General features: G+C 37.2%; 2 protein-coding genes across 9 annotated transcripts in view; one reads left to right on the top strand and one right to left on the bottom strand.

Annotated features, from left to right (window-relative positions):
• The window catches only part of LOC145255614 (pleckstrin homology domain-containing family H member 2-like), a 1732783-nt gene that overhangs the window by 1660262 nt on the left and 50608 nt on the right, over positions 1-21913 (bottom strand). The gene's annotated exons all lie outside the window — the stretch shown is intronic.
• Positions 1496-21913, top strand: part of LOC145255617 (uncharacterized) — an 89675-nt gene continuing 69257 nt past the window's right edge. The window contains exon 1 of the mRNA XM_080114138.1: positions 1496-2789. Within this exon, the coding sequence (XP_079970264.1) occupies positions 2465-2789 (325 nt within the window). The 5' untranslated portion in view covers positions 1496-2464. The remainder of the gene's footprint in view (positions 2790-21913) is intronic.

Genomic DNA, 21913 nt, shown 5'->3' with positions numbered 1-21913 from the left:
ATTCTTTAGCTTTTGAATGAGTTTCTCAAAATTAAGTAAAACCTTCTTACTTGACTGTTAATCTCTGACCTTACAAAATGCAAGGTCATGTCTTGTAGCTTAGCATATGATTGTCCAATAAAATAATCGCATTTTTTTTGTTTTGGCCGACGCTAGAATTTGAACGCTTATCTTTAGAAAATCTTATCTTTTTAGAATTGAATAAACGGCCGTCATTTTTATCTATAAAAGTGTGTGCGCGCGCGCGTGTGTGTGTGTGTGTGTGTGTGTGTGTGTGTGTGTGTGTGTGTGTGTGTGTGTGTGTGTGTGTGCTTCTCATTCTACATACTCAAACGAATTTTTTATTTACATACTTGAAAGTTGGTATACAGGGAATTCAGATATGTGGAAAACGTTAATCCATTTTTATCGGATAAAAGGGCTGCTAATGGGTCCAAAGTTAAACATTGGTACCTAGGTGTCGTCAGATTTTTATTTGTCAACTGTTTCACGAATGCACAGCCAGAAAAGATGACAGCTTCTTTATATTAAGTATAAGTAGGTTTAGAAAACACATTTTATAAATCTTGTCAAGTTAGTCTAATGATTATCGTACTTGACTCACTGTTTCTATGTCTTAGTTTCGATCTCAGCTCGAGTAATTTTTTTATTTTACTTACTAAAAGTAAACTATTCAGAAAAAAAAACATAATACTCGCATGCACATGTCTCAGTTTCTTTCCGTTTTTTTTTGTTTTGTTTTACTTCATTTTTTTTTTTTAAGAATTTAACGTAACGTTAAATACCTACGGTATTTCTGTTTATCCTGTATATAATATTTTGATTGCAGAAACTCCCCTCTGGACCAAATTACCGTAGGTTTGCAGCAACAGATGCCACATGCAAATTTATTGTGTCTAGACTATTAACCAATACATTATGTAACTTTACAACTCCATAATAGACAGATGTAGGCCTTACATTAAAATCTTACAATTCATCCTAGGAGAGAAATCATCACTATCGCTAATATCATTAGAGGAAAGAGTTCCTATTTTCCTTCTAATTTATAACTGTTCTCACCGCCCCCTCTTTAAACCGCGTAAAATTACACACAGTAGACTTGTATTGCCCCGTCACTCTTATTAACTGAATCATAAACTCATTGAAATGACGTTCACTTCCGATTCGCAGATTCATAAAATAATGATTTCTCCCTCAAGCAAATTCCACCTTTTATCATTGGATGTCAGCTCTAATTCTCTTAATCCAGATTTAAAACCTTTAAAAACGAACGGTCACGGATTATACACAACATGGCGTATGTTAGACAAACGTTACACCAATTTGTTACACCATATATGCACATGACACCAACATTAAGTGAAGATTGTTTACTTCTTGTCCGCCCGCATGCATTTAAACAAAACCAACAAAAAATTACTGATTGACTACCGTATACTTTGTATTTAGTTAATCATCTACTCTGTCTCTCTCTCACTCTCTAAAAAAAATTAACGAATTATTCCTTTTAGCGCTATTATTTTTTTTTAAATTACGGTTACTTTAAACTAAATACAAACAGAAATCGTTTTCTGCGTTCATTCGTTCTCATATTAAACTGTCGCGGTTTAAACCAAAAGAAACCGCTCACCAAAAAAGATCCCAATTCAAAACATAAAAACCACAACCGACGACCCTTCGGCGTGAATAATAGTACAATTGCTGCTAGCATAATATTCACAACTTTCCCAGCTTCACGTTGATACAACACACGAAGGCAAAGCTCAAACAGACGACTCCCTACAGCACTTTAAAGACACATAAACAAACAAAAATTAAGAACAAAAACGATGACCAGTGCTGCAAGCATCAGTGTCTGCAACTACGTCCGCCGGACGAGTATAAATACGGCGAGGGTTTTTTCAACAAGCAGTCAGTTGCAGCTAGATCGCCGCACAGTGAGGTTGGGCCCGTCAGCGGTCTAACTCAACTTAGCAGCAGCAGCAGTCATGTCCACACGGAACGGTTCAAGCTACCCCCCCACCGACAACAGCCGAACCCAGTAGCAGCAGCAGCAACCACTCGCTGTCAACATGCTTAATTCCCAGCAGCCTCTCGCTGTCGACCCACTTGATAGCCGAACCCAGTATCAGCAACAGCTGCAGCCAAATGCAATCGATGCGCTCAATTCTCAGCAGTCAACATCCTCAGGCCAGCACGTGTTTCCTGTAGCCATTGGCGACGACCTCGTAGCCGTGCCAGTTCGAATACCGGCTGTACTCCAACCCTCAGCCTGAGAACTCCTACCACCACGACGGTACCCACTGCGTTTATTATCTCTCATTTGCCATCTTTGTTTTTCGTCTTTTTCTTGTCTGTGTCGTCTTTTAGTTGTAGGTTCGATTCCCACCGACATTCGGCCCTGCAACAAGTGGGGACCCTAACGTGATTTTAGACACAGGCAAAACGGCTGGCAGAGAAGATGGCAGAAACCTCGGACGAAAAGGAGATCAATGTATCAGCTCCCCTGATTCAGCTGCCCAGGTTCAACCATGACTATCAAACATCTCTTGTAACCGTAAGGATGTTACAATGTCGGTCCAAACTTGACAACATTTCGAACACCAACGCTTTCTGCATTCAACTCTGTCTTATAAAAAAATCAGTCGATTCCCGCACGCGCAAATTAGTGACTCGTGCATGCAAATTAGTTTCAACTATAAAAGTCTGCCATTACGAAATCGAGTTCCTTTTTATCTGGAAAACGGCCGTTCTACACGCGAAACATCTAATAGGCTTGGAAGCTGGTAAGTGTTCGTTTTCGTTTTCATTGCTAAAGTTTTTATATTTATTTTGATCATGTTTCGAAATTATCCTTTAATGATAACGCGTAAAGTTTCATTTCAAAATGGCGTGGTTATTTCTTAATAAAATAAGAAAAGAGTGTGAATCGCGAATCCCTGCCTCCATTTGCGTTAAATTGAAATCATGTTGGGTTAGCCATGTACGATCATCATTATATATTAGCTTTTACTGATGCTACGTTTGCAATAAATTAAGAAACATGCCATCATTTAACAAATTAAAGATTATCATGGTCTCATAAAGCTGAACGATATACTTGCCTAGAAGTCAAAATTTTATCTCCATTAAAAACATTTCAGAACCTCCAATCACGAAAATTATATATATATGTGTGTGTGTGTGTGTGTGTGTGTGTGTGTGTGTGTGTGTGTGTGTGTGTGTGTGTGTGTGTGTGTTTTTCCAAAGTCAAACGCCGTCACAGTTCACATGAGCCATGAAAGCCAACAAACGGGTTTCAAATCCTGAGTTCGGATGTGTTAAACTGATGAGCACAATAACGGCGAAACTCGAATTGTGGACTTCTGGTTTAATGGCTTTCATGGTTTGTGAACTGCAACGTTGTTTTGCTTTGGAAATAATTATATCTTCTCTATATTCTGAAAATTCTTTATATATATAGAAGAAGCTGACGGATTTGAAACTTAAATTCAATTGAAAATGCCACTCTATGATAAATATCAACTCCTTGATGGTGTAATGACTCATGATGACTTTCGTAGAGTTAATCTAGATGTTCTAAAATCTTTTTACGCTAGTTTGATGCTTCTATTGTTCTATTTTATATTTGATCAATTCAGCTTCTTTTGGGACACCCTATATATATACTAGATTACCAGTGACCCGTTGGGTCAGTATATGTTATGACTAGCTATGGAACAGTGAGGATATCAATTATGACAAAAATATGTGCGCTTGCGCGTACAAAAATAGCCACAACTTTTAACAAATAATTACATTGCTTAATATCCGGAAAAACTACTTATTTGCGGAAAAGTTAAATGTAATATTCGTTTCCAGCATAACAGAAAACTTATAAACGTCATCATTTTAAAGGAAAATATTCAAGTAAAAATTTACCAAAACTTCGATTTTTATATTTGCCTTTTAAAAAAGGTTACATTATATACAGTGTTGGGCATCCGTACCTTTAAATTTGTCTGACGTCATTTCGCCGAATGGCTTTATAAACAAAGAAGTGCGACTCTTAACGAAAGCTAGTCTAGCATAAAGCACTTCAGCTTTTGTCCGTTTTTATTAATAAAGAAATTTGAAAGCAATTTTAACGTCTTTAAACTGCCAATTACGGAACGTAATGCAGGAAAAGACTTCAAACTTGTTTAAATGTTAAAAAACTGAAACAAAAATGTAAGAAAAATAATTGCTATTGCGTTTGGTACATTTAAAATGAGAAATAGGATTTACCGGTTAAATGGTTTTAATTTCTCCGGTTTTTTTTTTTTTTTTTTTTTTTCCTTAACCAACCAGTTAACTATGAGATATCACTTTTATTGCCTTTGGTAACAGTTACTTATTGTCCGATAATTACAAATAGGGTATAATATGATTATTTAAAGGAACGGCTCAACAAGAACTTGTTTACATTGGTCTTGAAATCGATCATATTGTCGTTACTTGACTACATTTGGCCAAGATCAAAGTGTAGTATCTGTTCTTCAGATGCTGCACTTCCATTTCTTGTTCTCTTTCGGTGGAGGAGAAATCCTTCACGACTGAGACAATTTTTTTTTATTTTTGTACCTTTTCTCCACGTTAAAAAACGACCCTGGTGTCTAACGATGGATGGCAAACGATTGTATTAGCAGCAGAAGCAGCATTTGAACGCGTATGCAAATTGGAAAAATGTGCTCGAGCTTGCATTTGAAGAAAAAAAAAAAAAAAAAAAAGAGGACACCACGTGGTCGAGGAGAAACAAAGTCGGAGCCAAAGGAAATGGACGTGTAAATTGAAAGCCATAATGGTTCGGCTGTGGCCAGCGTGCGGTCGGAAGAAAGAGAAAGACATGTCAGGTTAGATGGACATGTGGCAGTGAGAGACTTTAAATGGTGCCGAGACGGGAGAGTAACGCTAATAATTGCTTTTGTTAAAAAGAAAAATGCTGACATTTATTTATTTTTGTTTGTTTGTTTGTTTGTTTGTTCCCGTAACGTTATAATAGGACACTGGCAGGTGCGAGCAGTTTTCTAGCACTGTAGACAGAAAACAGTTGGACATGGTATCCTTATATATTTTTTGAAGTATAGACGGGAACAAAGTAAAGATTTAATATTTATTCAACTTGTATTTTTTTTTCATGCAGATTCAAGCGTGACAATTTAAACCAATATTTTATAAACAAAAAAATACTTTCACTGGATTATTGAAATGCTGGTTATGGAATGTGGAAATACGAGTATTTTCGGGGGTTTTTTTTTTTTGTCCATATCAAACGTATGAACACATACAGAAAGAAATTTGTAAATATTTGAAGCATGATGATAAACAATAGTGTGAAACAGCGCTCGGGAGAGCGCAGTGCGCCGCCAACTCTAAACAGCAATAAATAAACCTCGCTAAATTAAAATGAAAAATAATTATCTTTCTCATGTAATAAATAAAATCAAACTGGTCAGACTTTTAAAGTCAAATCTACATAGCAATGCATCTGACAAATCAATATTTTATTCAGACTTACCCTTCTTGTTTGTTTTTCACTGCGATATTGACCTAAATATATGTACGGGGGTGGGGGACGTTCCAAAAGTAATGCCTCCTATTTTTTGTTATTCTGTTTGAATGAATCACAGGAGATAGCAAATTGCATTGTTATGATAACTGAACGTATGCATTCGTTACCTGAAAGATTCATATCTGTTGCAGATATTGACGATATGAGACTAACAAGCGACCCATCATTAAATTTCTGGCAAAAGTGCATTGAATATGATCGTGACTATGTAGAAAAATGCACTCTGGAGCACAAAAGGTTGCTCGTTTTAATGGTATCACTCCCGTCTGCGTAGCTCTTTAACTTTTTGAGTTAAAGCAAAATAAATAGGAGACTTTAGTTTTGGAACGACCCTCTTAAAATGCATAACCATTTTAGGGAGAGAGGGCGAAAGATAGAAAGAAATATTCATGAACCAATCTTAGACAGTTGGACAAATCGATACTTGATTCAAACTAGCCTTTCTAGTTTGCTTATTGAGGCTGGTTAGGAGAAAGATTACTTATAATTTACGTGATTAAAAGATGTATTTATGCAATTAATCTCTATCTGAGTCACGCAATTTATTTCGAGTTGAAAAGAAAACACACACTCGAGCCGGATTATTTTGTGTTCTTTTTTTTTTTCCTTCTTTTTAACGATAAAGACGTTTGCTCTTCACATAAACAGTGGCAGTTTTTATTGTATCGGAAGAGTTCCAAGACAGCGCACCACTTCTTCCCTATATATATATATATATATATATATATATATATATATATAATCTGTGTGTGTGTGTGTGACCATGGCCGCTTATTTCCATGTCTCTGCACACCGTTTCCACAGTATATATATATATATATATATATATATATAATATCTGTGTGTGTCTGTGTGTGTGTGACCATGGCCGCTTATTTCCATGTCTCTGCACACCGTTTCCACAGTATATATATATATATATATAATATGTGTGTGTGTGTGTGTGTGTGTGTGTGTGTGTGTGTGTGTGTGTGTGTGTGTGTGTGTGTGAGAGAGAGAGAGAGAGAGAGAGAGACCCTGGCCGCTTATTTCCATGTCTCTGCACACCGTTTCCACAGTAGGATTATAAATAAAATGGTAACAGATTTCGTAGATCACCTTAACAGCTCAAGCCATTAATAAAATAAGTATAGTTACGCACCAGATTCTCATTCAACCCTGGACAACGTCGGGTCTCTCTGCTGGTAAACAAATGAAAAGAGATGTGTAAAGATTCTTAAAATCAGGAAGCAGTTCCTTATTGACTGAATGCGTGTATCTATGTTTTGTTTTGTCTGTTTATTTGTCTGTTTTTTTTTTTTTTTTTTTTTTTTTTTTATTACATTTTCACCCCAAACAAGGCAAATTGCCACTTTGGTGTAGGGGGCTACTATCAGGGGCAACAACTACTGGGGTACTATGTAGGGATTTGGGCAGCAAGGTGTCGGTTCACGTTACACTTGAACTTCTGCACGTCAGTACTGTTGGGGAAGCAGGGACCTGGAATGGAATTCCAGAGTCTTGCGGTTCTGGGGAAGAAACTATTGGAGTAAAAAGATCTTTTACATCTAGGGACCTCTACAGTGTGGGGGTGGGATCTAGTAGCCTGTCGGGTTTGTCGAGGGTGCTCGCGTCGTGGGGGCACAAGTGATTGCAGTTCATCAGAGCATTCACCACTAAAATACTTGTAGAACAGGCAGAGGGATGCAACATTTCGTCGATGGGACAGAGGCTGAAGCTTAGATGCCAGTTCAGGGCCTATCAGATTTGCGACTCTCTTTTGAACCTTGTCAAGGAGCGAGAGACTAGTAGCAGATGCACCAGCCCAGATGTGGCAGCAATACTCCATACATGGGCGAATGGTGGCCTTATAGAGGTACAGGATACTTTCGGGTGTTAGTAGTTTTCTAGCACGGTAGAGAGAGCCTACCTTTCTTGCAGCGGCCTTGGCAATGCCTTCAATGTAATTGTTCCAACTCATGTTTCCTGTGAACGTTAGGCCAAGGAGTTTGAAAGATGGACTCTCAGATAAAGAGTCGTTGGCCATTGCTATTGGTGGTAGAGAGGGTTTCTTGTAATTATTGAATGAAACTAGTTTAGTCTTGGCAGCATTGAACGCGACCAACCACTTTTGTCCCCATTTCACTACAGATTGGAGGTCTTCCTCTAGTGTTTCTGCCATTTCTTTAGAAATGTGTTCATTCGTCTTCCTGTCGTGTCTGCCATAGAGTGTAGTGTCATCAGCATATATACCCATCTCAGAGGCAATGTTGTCGGGGAGGTCATTTATGAATATCAGGAACAATAGAGGTCCAAGGATAGAACCCTGGGGCACTCCCGCATTTATATCATATTGTTTAGATGTGCGACCGTCGAGGACTACCTGGATTTTTCTCTTATCTAAGAAGGATTTAATTATGTTAAGTATTCTACCAGTGATACCGTATGATCTGATTTTACTGAGGAGACCCTCATGCCATACCCTGTCAAAAGCCTTAGATATATCTAGAGCTACCGCTCTGCCTTCCCCCGCTTTGTCCAGTGATTGGTATATACGTTCAGAGATCACGGTGAGGATGTCTGCTGTGGAACGGGCTTGTCTAAATCCATATTGTTTGTCAGTCAGTAGTTTAGCATCTGTAAGATGATGGACTAGAGCATGGTTAATTATGGTCTCAAATATTTTGGCAAAAAGTGGGAGGAGGCTAATGGGGCGATAATTTGATGGGTCTGTCCTTTCGCCAGAATTCTTGAATACTGGTACAACAGAAGCAGTTTTCCAACAGCCCGGAAAGCAAGCTTCATTAAGACATTTGTTGTAGAGTTTGGAGAGAACTGGAGCTACTTCGGCTGAGCACTTTTTTAATAGCACAGCTGGGATAAGATCGGGTCCACATGCTTTTGAGGTGTCAAGGTTTTTTATGATAGCATGCACCTGAGCAGGGGTGGTTTTCAGATCGTCTAGTGTGGCGTCTGTCCGCATAGGAAAGTCAGGTAGGGGGTGGTTGGAAGGGTCCAGTGTGGAGTTTGAGGCAAACCGACTGGCAAGCATGTTAGCCTTGTCGGTTGCTGAGGAGACAACCTCGTGATTGTTGGTTAGTGGAGGAATTGTTGATTGCCCATTATTTACTACACTGTTGTAGATTTTCCAGAAGTCTCGAGTTCCTAGTTTTTGTGCTTCGATGCGCTTTTTAGTGGTTTCCGTAAATTCTCTCTTAGCTGTCGCTATTTCTTTCTTAACGTTATTTCTAGCTTCTATATACTTCAGTCTGTTTGAACTGGACTTATGTCGGTTAAACCTACGGTATGCATGCTGCTTTTGAGTAATGGCAGTTGCACAAGTCGACGTAAACCATTGGGGAGAGTGGGGCTTACTATAAAATTTCCGCATGGGAACATGTGCTTCGATTGCAGTTTTGAACCAGTCAGTGGTCTCGTTTGCACACTGTTCAGCAGGGAGAGAGAAAATATTTTTCCATGGAGCATCTCTAATTAGTTCCCTGATGGCTTCCCAGTCAGCCTTATTATAATATCTCGTTGTTTTGAGCACTGGCTCTTCAATTTTGGGTCTAGAGTTTAGGGCGATTTCAACCATTATCACTGCATGATCAGCGTTCCCGAGTGGGCTGTGGGCCTTCGCTATGCAGTCATCGGGAACTGTGGTCAAAAACAGATCTAGAAGTGATGCGTGTTGTTCTTCCTGGTCAGGGAAACGGGTTGGAAACGTAACAATTTGTGATAGGGAGTGAGATATAGCGAAGCTATGGGTTGTGCTGCCCGCTGCATCTGTGTGAGTAGAGAATCCAAGCCAGTTTTTGTGGTGGACATTAAAGTCACCAAACACATGTATTTGTGCGCTAGTGTCGAGGGACAGTGCCGTGTCTATGCTGTCAGATACTTTGTTTATTATGGAGCAGTCCTGAGTCGAGGGAGAGCGGTAGAGAAAATAATAGTAGCTAATACTGTGTTGCACGTTTGTCTGTTTATTTGTCTGTTTATTTGTCTGTTTTGTTTGTCTGTTTATTTGTCTGTTTTGTTTGTCTGTTTATTTGTCTGTTTATTTGTCTGTTCCATATCGAAATTGCTGAAACTACTATGCTGATCTGGCTGAAATTATGTGTGGACCATTGTTATGATAAGGTGCAGCGAACTAAGTATTATGGTATCTGTTCGATGCACAGTTAGTTAATACGGAATAATAGGGATTAGTATTTAATGCAAAACATGAGTGCACATTTAACCCTAAATTGGATTGTGGTTATATTTGTACTCATTCGAAGTCAACGGACCATAACTTTTAACTGCTGTCAACGGGATAACAAGTCTGGTACTTTCTTATTTCTCGTCCTTTTAAAGACATAACAATTTTAAAAAGAAACAAGTGAAGCAGCGTGAGTGCACAGTGAACGAGGCATAAAAAAAATGACTAAGTTCAGTATTTGCCCCAACTCATTTAGCCCCAAAACTCCCCAGGGGACATCAAATCCTGATGAAAATCAACAAACGGTGCAGTTTTAGGCTTTAACATATGTAAATTTGAGTTGTGCACCATGCAAAAGAAGAAATGACTAAGTCCATCATTTGCCCCCCTCCCCATTTAGCCCCAAAAGTCCCCAAAGACTAAAACGTTTAGTCTTTTTATCTAATTGGAGTAATTTGTATGTACCGTCTACAGTGCTCAGTATCAAACAGCACTGCAATCTGATCCGGCACCACGATCATCAGTTTCAAGTCTTACTTCTATACTACATTTCATTAGTGGTGTGGCTTCTTTACCTGGAGGCCTCATTTGTGTAATGAAACCATTGATACATAATGTAGTAGCAGCGGTATCTCGACACGTATGCAAATGACCGAGCCGGTGTACGAGATGACGTCACAGTGGTAGAAAAGGAAAGAAAAGCGGAAAGAGAAAAGGCCCCACGTTGTGAGAGGACTGATGTAAGATGGGACATGTGTTCGATACGAAAGAGTTTTGTTAACTATATGGCAAACTAAGAACCTTAAAACAAAACACTGGCGACGAGAACTAACTTATTCCGACCAAAATACCACAGAGTTATGTTGCACACACACACACACACACACACACACACATCACCACAAACTAAAACTACAACCAATGTCGGATACAACTGGAATGTTGCATTTAAAAAAAAAAAACTTAGATGATATGCTTGGAAAATATTTTTATTTAAAAGCAATACGGTGACAAATCAAAGCTGCACTACGTTTCTAATATACAAACTAGAGTTGCTCGGATAGCACACTGCAGATAAAAGTAATTAAAAAGGAAAACTTGCTAAAAGTGACGAAGTTGAAAATATTAGAAAATTATGCAAATTAGAATATTGAATGAATAAATTAGTCAGTCATCTCATAAGATGTATAGCAATAACCTACTGAATTTTTAAGAGCCTACGACAATTTTAAATGCCTGTAATAAAAAAAATCTGGAAACTTATTAGAGGCACCTCATATAAGTACCGGCAAGATGGTCCAAAACCAGTCTAAAGCATTCCATACATTTCTGTAGAATTATTTCCAAATTTAAAACAGAATTGCATATTTTTCTTCTAAAGTGTCCTCACGTCCAGATTGCATTTTTGAAATTCAACAGTTGTGAAAATCAGGCTTTATTAGGGTGTATTCCAATTCCTGCTGCAGCTGTTCATTTGAACCTGAAATTATAAAATGTCTATACAAAAAAGTTTGGAAACTTATTGAAGACATCTCGTCAATTGCAACTTGATCCTGGCTCAAACTTTTGTTATTGACAAAAAAAGATTTCAATTCAAAAACAAAAACAAAAACAAAAAAAAAAATGAAAACAAAAATTTCTGTCGATTTTTTTCTTTCGTTTTTTTTTTAATCGTTTAATCATAAAACATTCATAAGCGAGTTTTTTTTTTTTTTTTTCATCACGCAGTCGAATACATGTATTATACACACACACCCGCATAAAACATTTAGACGATCACGGAACGAACTCAAATAAGTCACAAATATAACTAGAGTTCAGATAGTGAAGAGCCATTATAGACATTTAAGGCCGACTATACAACATCAGTAACACAAAGTATTTATAGGCGAGTTTATCTTTTCATCACGATTAGAGTTTAAAAATTCGTCTTTCAATGAGAAAGACTACCAAATTCAGCAATTATATATTACCACAATTTTCTTTTCAAAATGCAGTGACCTTACATTTTTTGAAGTGATAGAATTATTAACTAAATTGTTTGATCCTAAAACGTCTCCTTTTCTCCAAAGAAAATGCATGAATCTTACAAGGAAATAAGATGAAGACTACTGTTGCAATATTTTTTGGCACAATATCAAAGATTTGAACGATTATATTTATAGCCAGGGGCGATAAGAACAAATCATTCGAGTATCAGAATCTAAGAAGAACGATATACAATAAAATTCTGTTTAAACTTAGAAAAAATACCACAGAAACGTATGGAATCCTACAGACTGCTTTCGGACCATCTTGTATGAACGGAGCATTAGTTTTTGAGCGGTATATGAGATTCAAGGAAGGCAAGGAGTCCGTGAGGGACGATGAGTGGTGTAGGAGGAGTAAGGAAGTCAGAACACCAGAGTTGATTGGCCAAATAAAGAATTTCATGGATAAAGACCGTCGTGTGTCTATAGAGACAATAAGTGTACAGTTTGATGTCAGTGTGGGAACTGTACATACAATTATTCCGGAGAAAATGAAAATGCTGACGATTTACACAAAGTTTTCTGAAGGGTGCTCAGAGAAGATTAGAAAGAAGGACAGACTATTTGGTCAAGATTGACATCAAAACAGTTCCTCACCCTCCCTATAGTCCAGGGTTTGCTCCTTGTGACTTTTGGTTATTCCCTAAGCTCAGGGAAAACGTTAGAGGCCGTCGTCATGAGACAATTGAGGAGATGAAAGATGCTGTGACGAGGGCCATTGACACGCTCATGCAAAAGAATTTCTATGGAATTTTCCAGAAGTTGTTGGAACGATACAAGCGCAATGGAGCTAGGGGAGATTACTTCGAAAGGGACTAGAGTTTCACGTGTGTGCTATCAATAAATCGAAAAATATTTGGAAACTTATTGAAGACACCTCATACTAAAGTGTTCTTTTCGTTTTTTTAGCCGTGGGAAGTGCAAACACATTAGTAAAAAAAAAAGGAAAAAAAAAAGCCTTCCAGACGTTGTTGGCACGGTACAACAAAAAAAAAGCCTTCCAGACGTTGTTGGCATGGTACAACAAAAAAAAAAGCCTTCCAGACGTTATTGGCACGGTACAATAAAAAAAAAGCCTTCCAGACGTTGTTGGCATGGTACAACAAAAAAAAAGCCTTCCAGACGTTGTTGGCATGGTACAACAAAAAAAAAGCCTTCCAGACGTTGTTGGCACGGTACAACAAAAAAAAAGCCTTCCAGACGTTATTGGCACGGTACAACAAAAAAAAAGCCTTCCAGACGTTGTTGGCATGGTACAACAAAAAAAAAAGGCCTTCCAGACGTTGTTGGCACGGTACAACAAGGGCATTGCAGCCAGAGAAGATTACTTCTGAAGGGGACTAGAGTTTCATGTGTGTGTCATCAATAAAAGTGCCCGCACATAAAAAATCTGGAAACTTAATTAAGACACGTCATACGTGATAAAGCGACTCAAGTTTATCCAGAAAGACATGCAAATTTATTGGATGAGCATGGAGAAATACAATTAAAATGCAGTAAAAAAATAAAAAAATTAAAAAAATTAATTAAATAGTTGTGCTTTGACTGCAAAGACAGTTCCTATAATGTTCAGATACTAACCGGAAATTGACCAACCATTTAGATTTTGTCGGCTGTGCATGGGCAAGTTTCTATTACTTAACGATCTAAACTTTTGGAGGCATCGGAAAAATTAGTTCCTATTTTCTGTTGGCAAAATACTTTTTTTTAATGGTATATTATTGTGTTTTATTTTGTTTAAAGCTTCGTTTTTAATTGTTGATATCAATGATAAAATTATAAAATATTTATTTTAAATTACCAATAACGTTTCAAATCTATAAATCACTCCAAGAGTGTATGTTTTACGTTCGCGAAAATATATGCGTATAATACATGGAATTTACGGTAATCTGAAAAGAAAAACAAAAATGAATTATTATTATTATTATTATTATTATTATTAATACTAATAATATTAATAATATTAATAATAATAATAATAATAAAAGAAGAAGAAACGAAGCAAATACACAGAGCTAGCCAGAGGGTTAAAAGGGATTTGGATGATGAAGAAAATCAAAATGATACCGATAATAGTAGGAGCACTAGGAACAATTCCGAAAAACTTTGAAAAAAGAATGGCAGAAATTGGAATCGGAGGAATGGCTACAAAAATACAACGACTAACGATAATGAAAATGGCTGAAATATTAAGGAAAACCCTTGAATGCGAAGAATAATGCAAGAATACAATATCACGAAGAAACGTTACAGGGAATGAAGAACACCGAAGCTGCATATCTACAAGTTCTAAAACCCCATCACGCAAGCCCTCCCATTGTCTCATCACCGTTTCCCCTAATAGAAAAGTGATACCAAAGAGCCGAGAAAGGTTCAGGAGGATGGAAAGACTGAGGAGAGAGAGAGCTGACCAGACCTCTGCTGGACAAGCGCGAAGAGAACTGGTACCTTGAAGAGGCTTAGTGCCACTCAAATTCCAGTATAAACCAATGGCCACTGCCAGCGAGAAATCAATGGAAAGAGGCTGTTGCGATGACGCAAATTCATTTACAAATGCTATTGAAGGAGGTAGAGAGAGCTGAACGTCTGGGGAGACTTGTTGTCACTCAGCTTCCAGAGAACACCACAGGTTTCCAATCAGATCGTTTGTTGACTTGTGTGAAAGCTCCATGTGAGCCAATATTAACTAGCACCCACCATACTTTGACCGGCAATAAATAACTTATTAGTATTCTGATCCGCACTCTGTAACGTGATCTTGAGGGAGCGATTTACTCCCTATTGAGGAGGTTGAGACCCCCCTGACACCAGAGAAAGACCGGGTAAATATACTAAGATTGTCTAATTGAATCCCAGACAACAGCAGATATCAAAAATACTTGAAATAAAATATATAGATATATATTTTATTTTATTGTCAAAGCCAGATATATATTTTATTGTTTGAAAACAAATGACAGGAAATGTTAGAATAAGGGACAATGACAGTCTGGCCTGGAGAAGCCCGGCCCAGGTGTCCTGGGTTCTAAGCAAGGAAATTGACAAAGGTTGACCTCCCAGGTCGTGTGAAGATGATTTCATTTTGGTCTCAGATTGTAAAACTCTAGACTATTGCTGAACTGCACAAACGCAATTTCAGTTTGGAATTCTCTGGGAAGCGTGTCGCTGATTGGTTGGGTGAATCGCCAAACCCCAACCTGTGACCTTACCATTAAAGCTAATACCTGCTCGAAAACAGACAGATTGTGCACCGAAATCTAAGAAGAACCAGCTCCTGACGCCTGACGACCCCCCTCTCCACCTCTCCGCCATCCTGACTAGTAATCCAGTGACGAAAGAAAGAGAATTGTGAACTTTAATGTTTTGTTCACTAAACGATGTACATATGTAAAAAGAACTGCAACTTTTGTGAAATTAATTTTTAGTAGATAGAACCCCTGATTTGTCTGTCTTTCTTTCGCCGCATGCAAGCTTCGCTTTTTGCTTTCAGCAGAATTCTACACAAAGGCGTTGAGAATTAATGTGGAGGTCTCCCGGACGACTAGACATCACAAGCCACAGTTTCTGAAGGAAGTCAGAGGTCAGTTGCTTGACCTGAACATGGGAGTCCAGCCACAACTCACCACACAATGACTGACGATAAATAACTTATTAGGATTTTGATCTCCACCGACTAGACATAGGCTGGCGATAACTGATCTATTTGAAACAAGTGTTTAATGAGAAATTTAAAATATTTTCTTTTTATCTTAATGGAATTCAGTGTAATAACGTTTGGTGCGATTTGGTTGAGTGTAAAGATGAGATGAGTACGAAGATGACTGGGTGCTTGGGGAGGTTTACTGCCACCCAAATCTCACTGAAGACCAAAAGTTGCTACCAATGAGGAATCAATGGTAAACGGCTGTTTCGATAATGCAAAATGATTTGTAAATGCTATCGAGAAGACTTGTTACTCAGACTCCAGGTGACACCACAGACGGTTTTCAAAGAGAATTCTTTGAAAAAGGACTGTGTGAAAACTCCTAGTTGTTAATAATAATAATAATAATAGTAATAATAATAGTAATAATAATAATAATAATAATAATAATAATAATTCTGATTTCGTTTATGAACATCTCTCTGGAAAGGGATGGGATTCATTTCCAGAGGATTTCCCTTAATCCCGGCTTCAAACTAGAAGCTTCAAAGATCAAGGGTTTTCCTAAGGATGTTGGTGGTACATATAATTGCAGAGGTTTGAAGGCCACCTAAAACATTGGGGATTTGTAGTTTTTTCAATTGTCTTTCCAGACGACTTGATACTACTCCTGGGATTATTTATGTTTTAACCCCGTGTATACGCCTTATCTCCAAGGCCAATGGAGCATAATTGCTCCACTTCTCATTCTCCTTCTCTCTCACATGATAAAGCTACCATGTTGTATTTTTCCAGGAAGCATAATAATAATAATAATAATAATAATAATAATAATAATAAACAAATCTATAACTACATAATAAGAGAAGAACCGGAATCAGTAACTGTATCGGAATCGTCCCATCACTAGTGTGTGCGTGTGTGCGTGTGCGTGTGTGTGTGTGTGTGTTATCAAACGCAGTCAGCTCAGCTGGCTTTGCTCTAAATTTAATGGATGGCAGACAGGTCAAGCAAGTCAGTCAGCTGATTATTTACCTGTCACTCCGTTTTCCAATTCGGACTTCTTTTTAAAATTTTATTTTTTAACATTTTCTATGTTTTATCACTAATGACCTAAGTCCAAGTTTATTACTTTTTTTTTTCTGTCGCTACCGCACGCCTCTCCCTCCTCCGCCTCTCTAGATTTTTTCATTTGAAATCGTATTTTTTTTTTGTTTGTTTAAATCTTTCCTTTTCTCTTCTAATTTCTTCTCTGAATCCGCGCACCTTTCGCTTCTTCTTTTTTCTCGTCCTTTTCCGTTTCTTCATCCGTCTCTCTATCCGTCGTTGTTGTTGACGCGTTTTGTTGAATTTTTACACGGTGAAAAGATCTCATTGATCAAGTTTGAAGAAACGATTTCCTATTTTTTTTTCTCTTCATACTCTTTGCTTTCTTCTTCTTTTCTTCCCATTCTTTCTTTTCTTCTTTCCACTGTTTATTTTTCCCCTTGGAAATAACTACTAATCAAGGACCGAAAGCCACTCGAGGATAAGGTAATGGTGTAATCACCTTTTGTGTTAATTGGGTAGAATTTGATTATTTATGAGAACGGCTTAACAGGAACTTGTTTACACTAGATTTAAAAGCTACCATGTTGTATTTAACCGGGAAGCATACCAGCGGAACAGGGTTCCAAAAGCGGGCAGTTCTGGGAAAGGAGCTTTTTTCATGGAATCTGCGTTTAGACCTTTCTATATGTCTTCTTTACGCTCTTTCTTTTCTTCTATGTCTTCTTCTTTCATCTTTTCCCTTCATTTCTTCTTTTTTTCTCTTTCTTTCTGTCTCCTTTCTATTCGTTTTCTTTTTCTTCTTTTCCTTCTCACTCTTCCTTCTCTCCTTTTTCTTCTTCTGTTTCTTTCCACTCTTCTTTCTCCTCTGTATGTTTTTCTTTTCACTCTTTCCATTCTTTCTTTTCTTTCATCTTTTTCTTCTTATTCTTATTCCATTTTCGTCTTCATCTAAAGTCTTATGTTTACCGAACTCGACCATATTTTTCCAACATTTTCGCTGCACCCAATCTGCATACAATACGAGTACACGACGTCAAAGTTAAATGAAACTCATTCCTAAGGCGAAAATTAAATTTTAAGCGAATATCTACTGGCACGTACACGTCTTCAAACGTGTATCTTCATGAAACGGGGGGGGGGAGCTAACGATATTCAAACTATCATTTTTTGTTTTGTTTTTTTACTAATGAGTCACCGCTTGTCAAGGTCCAGATACCAATCGAGGATAAGATTTATTGGGTGTCGAGTGAGATCAGTAATGGTTGAACTTGGGAAGAAATTTATTATTTAAGAGAACAGCTCAAAAACCTGCTCACGTTGGACTTGAAAACGACCATGCTATAATAAGCTGGGAAGCAGCCCCGCGGTATTGTATTCCACGGGCGGGCTGTTCTTGAAAAGAAACTTTGCTCGTGGAATTTATGTTTAGTTTTAAGCACAGATAGAGAGTGGGGGAAATTGTGGACAGTGGTTGTAGCTAGTCGAGTGTTTGTTGAAAATATATTAAAATGCTTTTGACAACAAGTCTCCCCAGATTTTCAGCATTTGTGAATCAATTTGCGTTATTGCAACAGCTGCTTACCATTGACTTCTCGTTGGTAGCGACTTTTGGTCTTCAGTGGGATTTGGGTGACAATGAGTCTTCCCAAGGACCACGTCATCTTTGCACTCATCCAGCAGAGGTTTTCTTGACCATCCTCAATTATTTAGTGTGGCACTAGTTTATGAATGATGCCAAAAAAAAATAATAATAAAGAGGGGAGAAGGCGACAGCGTAGGAGTGTTGTTTTATTATTATTATTATTATTATTATTATTATTATTATTATTATTTACTCACTAGGAGTAGTAATATGTATGTAGGGGCAGAGATTGGAGCTCAGCCGAGCACCTGCCATGAAAATAACAACAGAGTAAAGAGAGACTTGCAATGTCTCTTCTGTAATAAAAATAGCAGTGAGGAGAAAAGGATATTACACTAGATTTCGAAGCCGGTTTTGTACGACACAAGAAACGGTACTCTGAACTGCTCCTCTCTAGATGTGGCAATAGTACTCCATTCTGTCAGGTGTCAAATTGAACCCTCTGTAGCGTATTCTGGTATACAAAAAAAATGCTTGAGTTATCAAGTCGAGGAGGTAAATCCTGGCAGGGTGGACCTCCTGGATAGGATCACACCTCAACTTGACTGCAACAAAGTCACTATGACGTATTCCCTACTGGTACAAAGAGAAATAAGTTAATTCAAATTTTTCAGTACTAGGACTTATACTTGAGTCTTTGGGGAATACAATGAAGGAGTTGGTCTTTAGCATCACAAGGATATCACCAAATCTTTGGATGGAGGTGGAATTTTTAGATGGAGACTGAAAAGTTTGTGAACGGAAGAAATAGAATAAACTTGGACATTTTTTTTCTTATTTTAGACATTTTTTTTTCTGTGTAAACGTTGTGTAAATTTGATTTGTGCAAATGTGATTTTTTTTTTTTTAATGTTCCAATCAAGAGAATCGCTCGTGGCTCGCGTCAAAGAGTTGTTTTTCCCCTTGCGTCACCGTTAAAAAACGCATGAGCTTTGCGTTTTTTTAGTGAAAGCGTGCAATACGGAAAAAAAAAGTTTGTATGCCTGATGAAGACGTGTATCGCCGAAACTAGTTGATTTTACATTTTTAAATAAATAAATGTTCCTATTTACAATGCCTCCCCCCACGGGACAGAGTTAGACACCAGGGTCGTTTTTTTAACGTGGAGAAAAGGAACAAAAATAAAAATTGTCTCAATCGTGAAGGATTTCTCCTCCACTGACAGAGAACAATAAATTGAAGCGCAGCATCTGAAGAATAGATACTACACTTTGATCTTATCCCGAAGGCCAAGTAGAGTACCCGACGTTGCTCGGGATTGAATCATGATCAACGAATGTCTCACACGCTCATATTTTTATTGTCATCAAAATCGATGAAATCGCCCATTTCTCAACCAAATCAATTGATTGCCTGCTCTAATTGGCGAGCCATTGTGATGCACCAGGAGAAAGCTTCACGTGCTTCCCTGCAGTGATTTAATCCACAATACATTATAGTCTACATTGCACTGTAGAGAACCTACTGTTGATTTTATAATTTTTTGTGTGTAAAATAACTTGAGTTAAAGTTTAAAACGCAAAAATCAATGGTGCGCCAAACAAAAACATTAATTTCGAACGCATCACTGCCATATCAAAGAACATACTGTTGATTTTATATGCCTGGCATTACTGCTTGTCCGGTGATAATGGCTTGAATTCAAGTTTAAAATGAAAAAGTCAAGTATCATAGTGCAATTGTGCTTTCAACAGAAACATTCATTCCGAACGCGCCCCTGTCATATAAAAAACTACTGTTGGTTGTCTACGTCTGTAGTAAAACTTCTCAAATGTACTTGTGATGTTAGGCTGTGTAAGGTGTTAACTTTGATCAAAATCGACTGTTCCTTTCTTTCATCAGATGATATTGATACTTATCAAAGACATTCCGATACAAAACGTATATAAGAACACTGCCAGGCATATAAAGTACCTTCGTGTGAAATTTGATAAAAATCAGCCAAGCCGTTTTCGAGTCCATAGGAAAAGAACCCCCCCCCCCACACACCCACACACAGACACAGACACCCACATAGGCAAAGTAATTTTATCTAACAGTACGAGTAGATAATTTTCGTCGTATTGGTTCTAAAATTACAAATTCATGCTTTTTTGTTGTTGTTTTTTTTGTGTATATTTTTTTTAGTTGGTTCACTTATGATTTACGGCATATCTCAATTTCCTTGCCTCCCCACGAGGGCAAATTTAGACACAAGTTCGGTAAATTTTCGTGAGTGGAATATCCAACTATCCATAAACGAGGCACTCTGGATGAAACAAAATAAAAATCGTCCTAGGCAAGAAGTATTTGTCCGCCTAAGAGGACAGAACAGATACTACACTTTGAATCCAGTCCGAAGGCCAGGTGTTACCAATTGTTGAATCATTTTATACGGAGAACGTACAGGTTTCATAGATTGCTTTTTACGTTAAATTCTTTTGTAATCGTAGAATTGTAAACAAACATGTTTATATATAATAAAGATATAATTGTAAACAAACACGTTTATATATAATAAAGATAGAATTGTAAACAAATATATTTCAGTATAAGGATTAATCCACTCTTAAGAAGCACGGGGACAATGGAATTTAAAATGTGAGGTTAGAAAGAACGATCACGTGCGAAGTTGTATTTTTTTAAAATAAACAGATATTTATTTATTTAAAGTTTCAAATTTTCGGCTTATAAAAAAACCTTCATCAGGACTTAAAAAAAAAAAAAGATACTATATAAATTTTTTTTTCTTTTTTCTTTTCTTACGTGCCATGATGTGGTTTAGCAAAGTGCTTGCGTATTGTAAGTCCAGTGGTAAGCGCTGTTCGTGCGCGAATGTGTAGTATAAGTATTAATCCACTTTTAAGAAGCACAGGGAGAATGGAATTTAAAATGTGAGGTTTTTATAAGCCGAAAATCTTAAACTTTAAATAGATAAATATCTGTTTATTTAAAAAACAAAAATACAACTTCGCACGTGATCGTTCTTTCTAACTTCACATTTTAAATTCCATTGTCCCCGTGCTTCTTAAAAGTGGATTAATACTTATACTACACATTCGCGCACGAACAGCGCTTACCACTGGACTTACAGTACACAACCACTCAGCTAAATCACATCATGGCACGTAAGAAAAGAAAAAAGAATATATATATATATATATATACACACACACACACACACGTTTTTTTAATCCTGATGAAGACTTTTTTATAAGCCGAAAAATTGAAACTTTAAATAAATAAATATCTGTTTATTTTTTAAAAAATACAAATTTGAACGTGATCGTTCTTTCTAACCTCACATTTTAAATATATTTTATATATAATAAAGATATAATTGTAAACAAATAAAACATAGTTGAATTTCCCTCATATCTTCAGACATCATAGGTTTAGAATCAAAACCTTCTTGGGCTAATCTCTTCCGCCAGTAAACTGGGCTAAGTATTCGTGCGTGTTTCCAGAAAATATTTCATCTTTTTCAAAGTTATTTTCATTTTTCCCAAGTTATCTGTTCATCTCAAATAAGTCTTTCACAAGAAAGTTGCAATAATTTTCATTATCACGCTAATATCTACTCTTACCGTCCCCAGTAACACCGGCGTATAATTTTTATGGCATAATAGTGTCATGAGTATCGTTTAAGTTTTATTTGCCATGCTACTCTTGTGCATACTGTACATTTTCGATTAAACTAATGAGTGTTCCTTTTTTCTTCCATATTTTAGTCTCATGGAATACAAGAATAGCGGTTTTCTAATTCTAAGATACTTACTTCAGTATTAATACT

This window comes from Euprymna scolopes, chromosome 31, assembly GCF_053919585.1.
Source record: "Euprymna scolopes isolate OS-2025 chromosome 31, ASM5391958v1, whole genome shotgun sequence".
Lineage (NCBI taxonomy): Eukaryota > Metazoa > Mollusca > Cephalopoda > Sepiida > Sepiolidae > Euprymna > Euprymna scolopes.
Note: the sequence above shows the minus strand (reverse complement) of the source record. Positions and strands in the feature narration are given on the sequence as shown.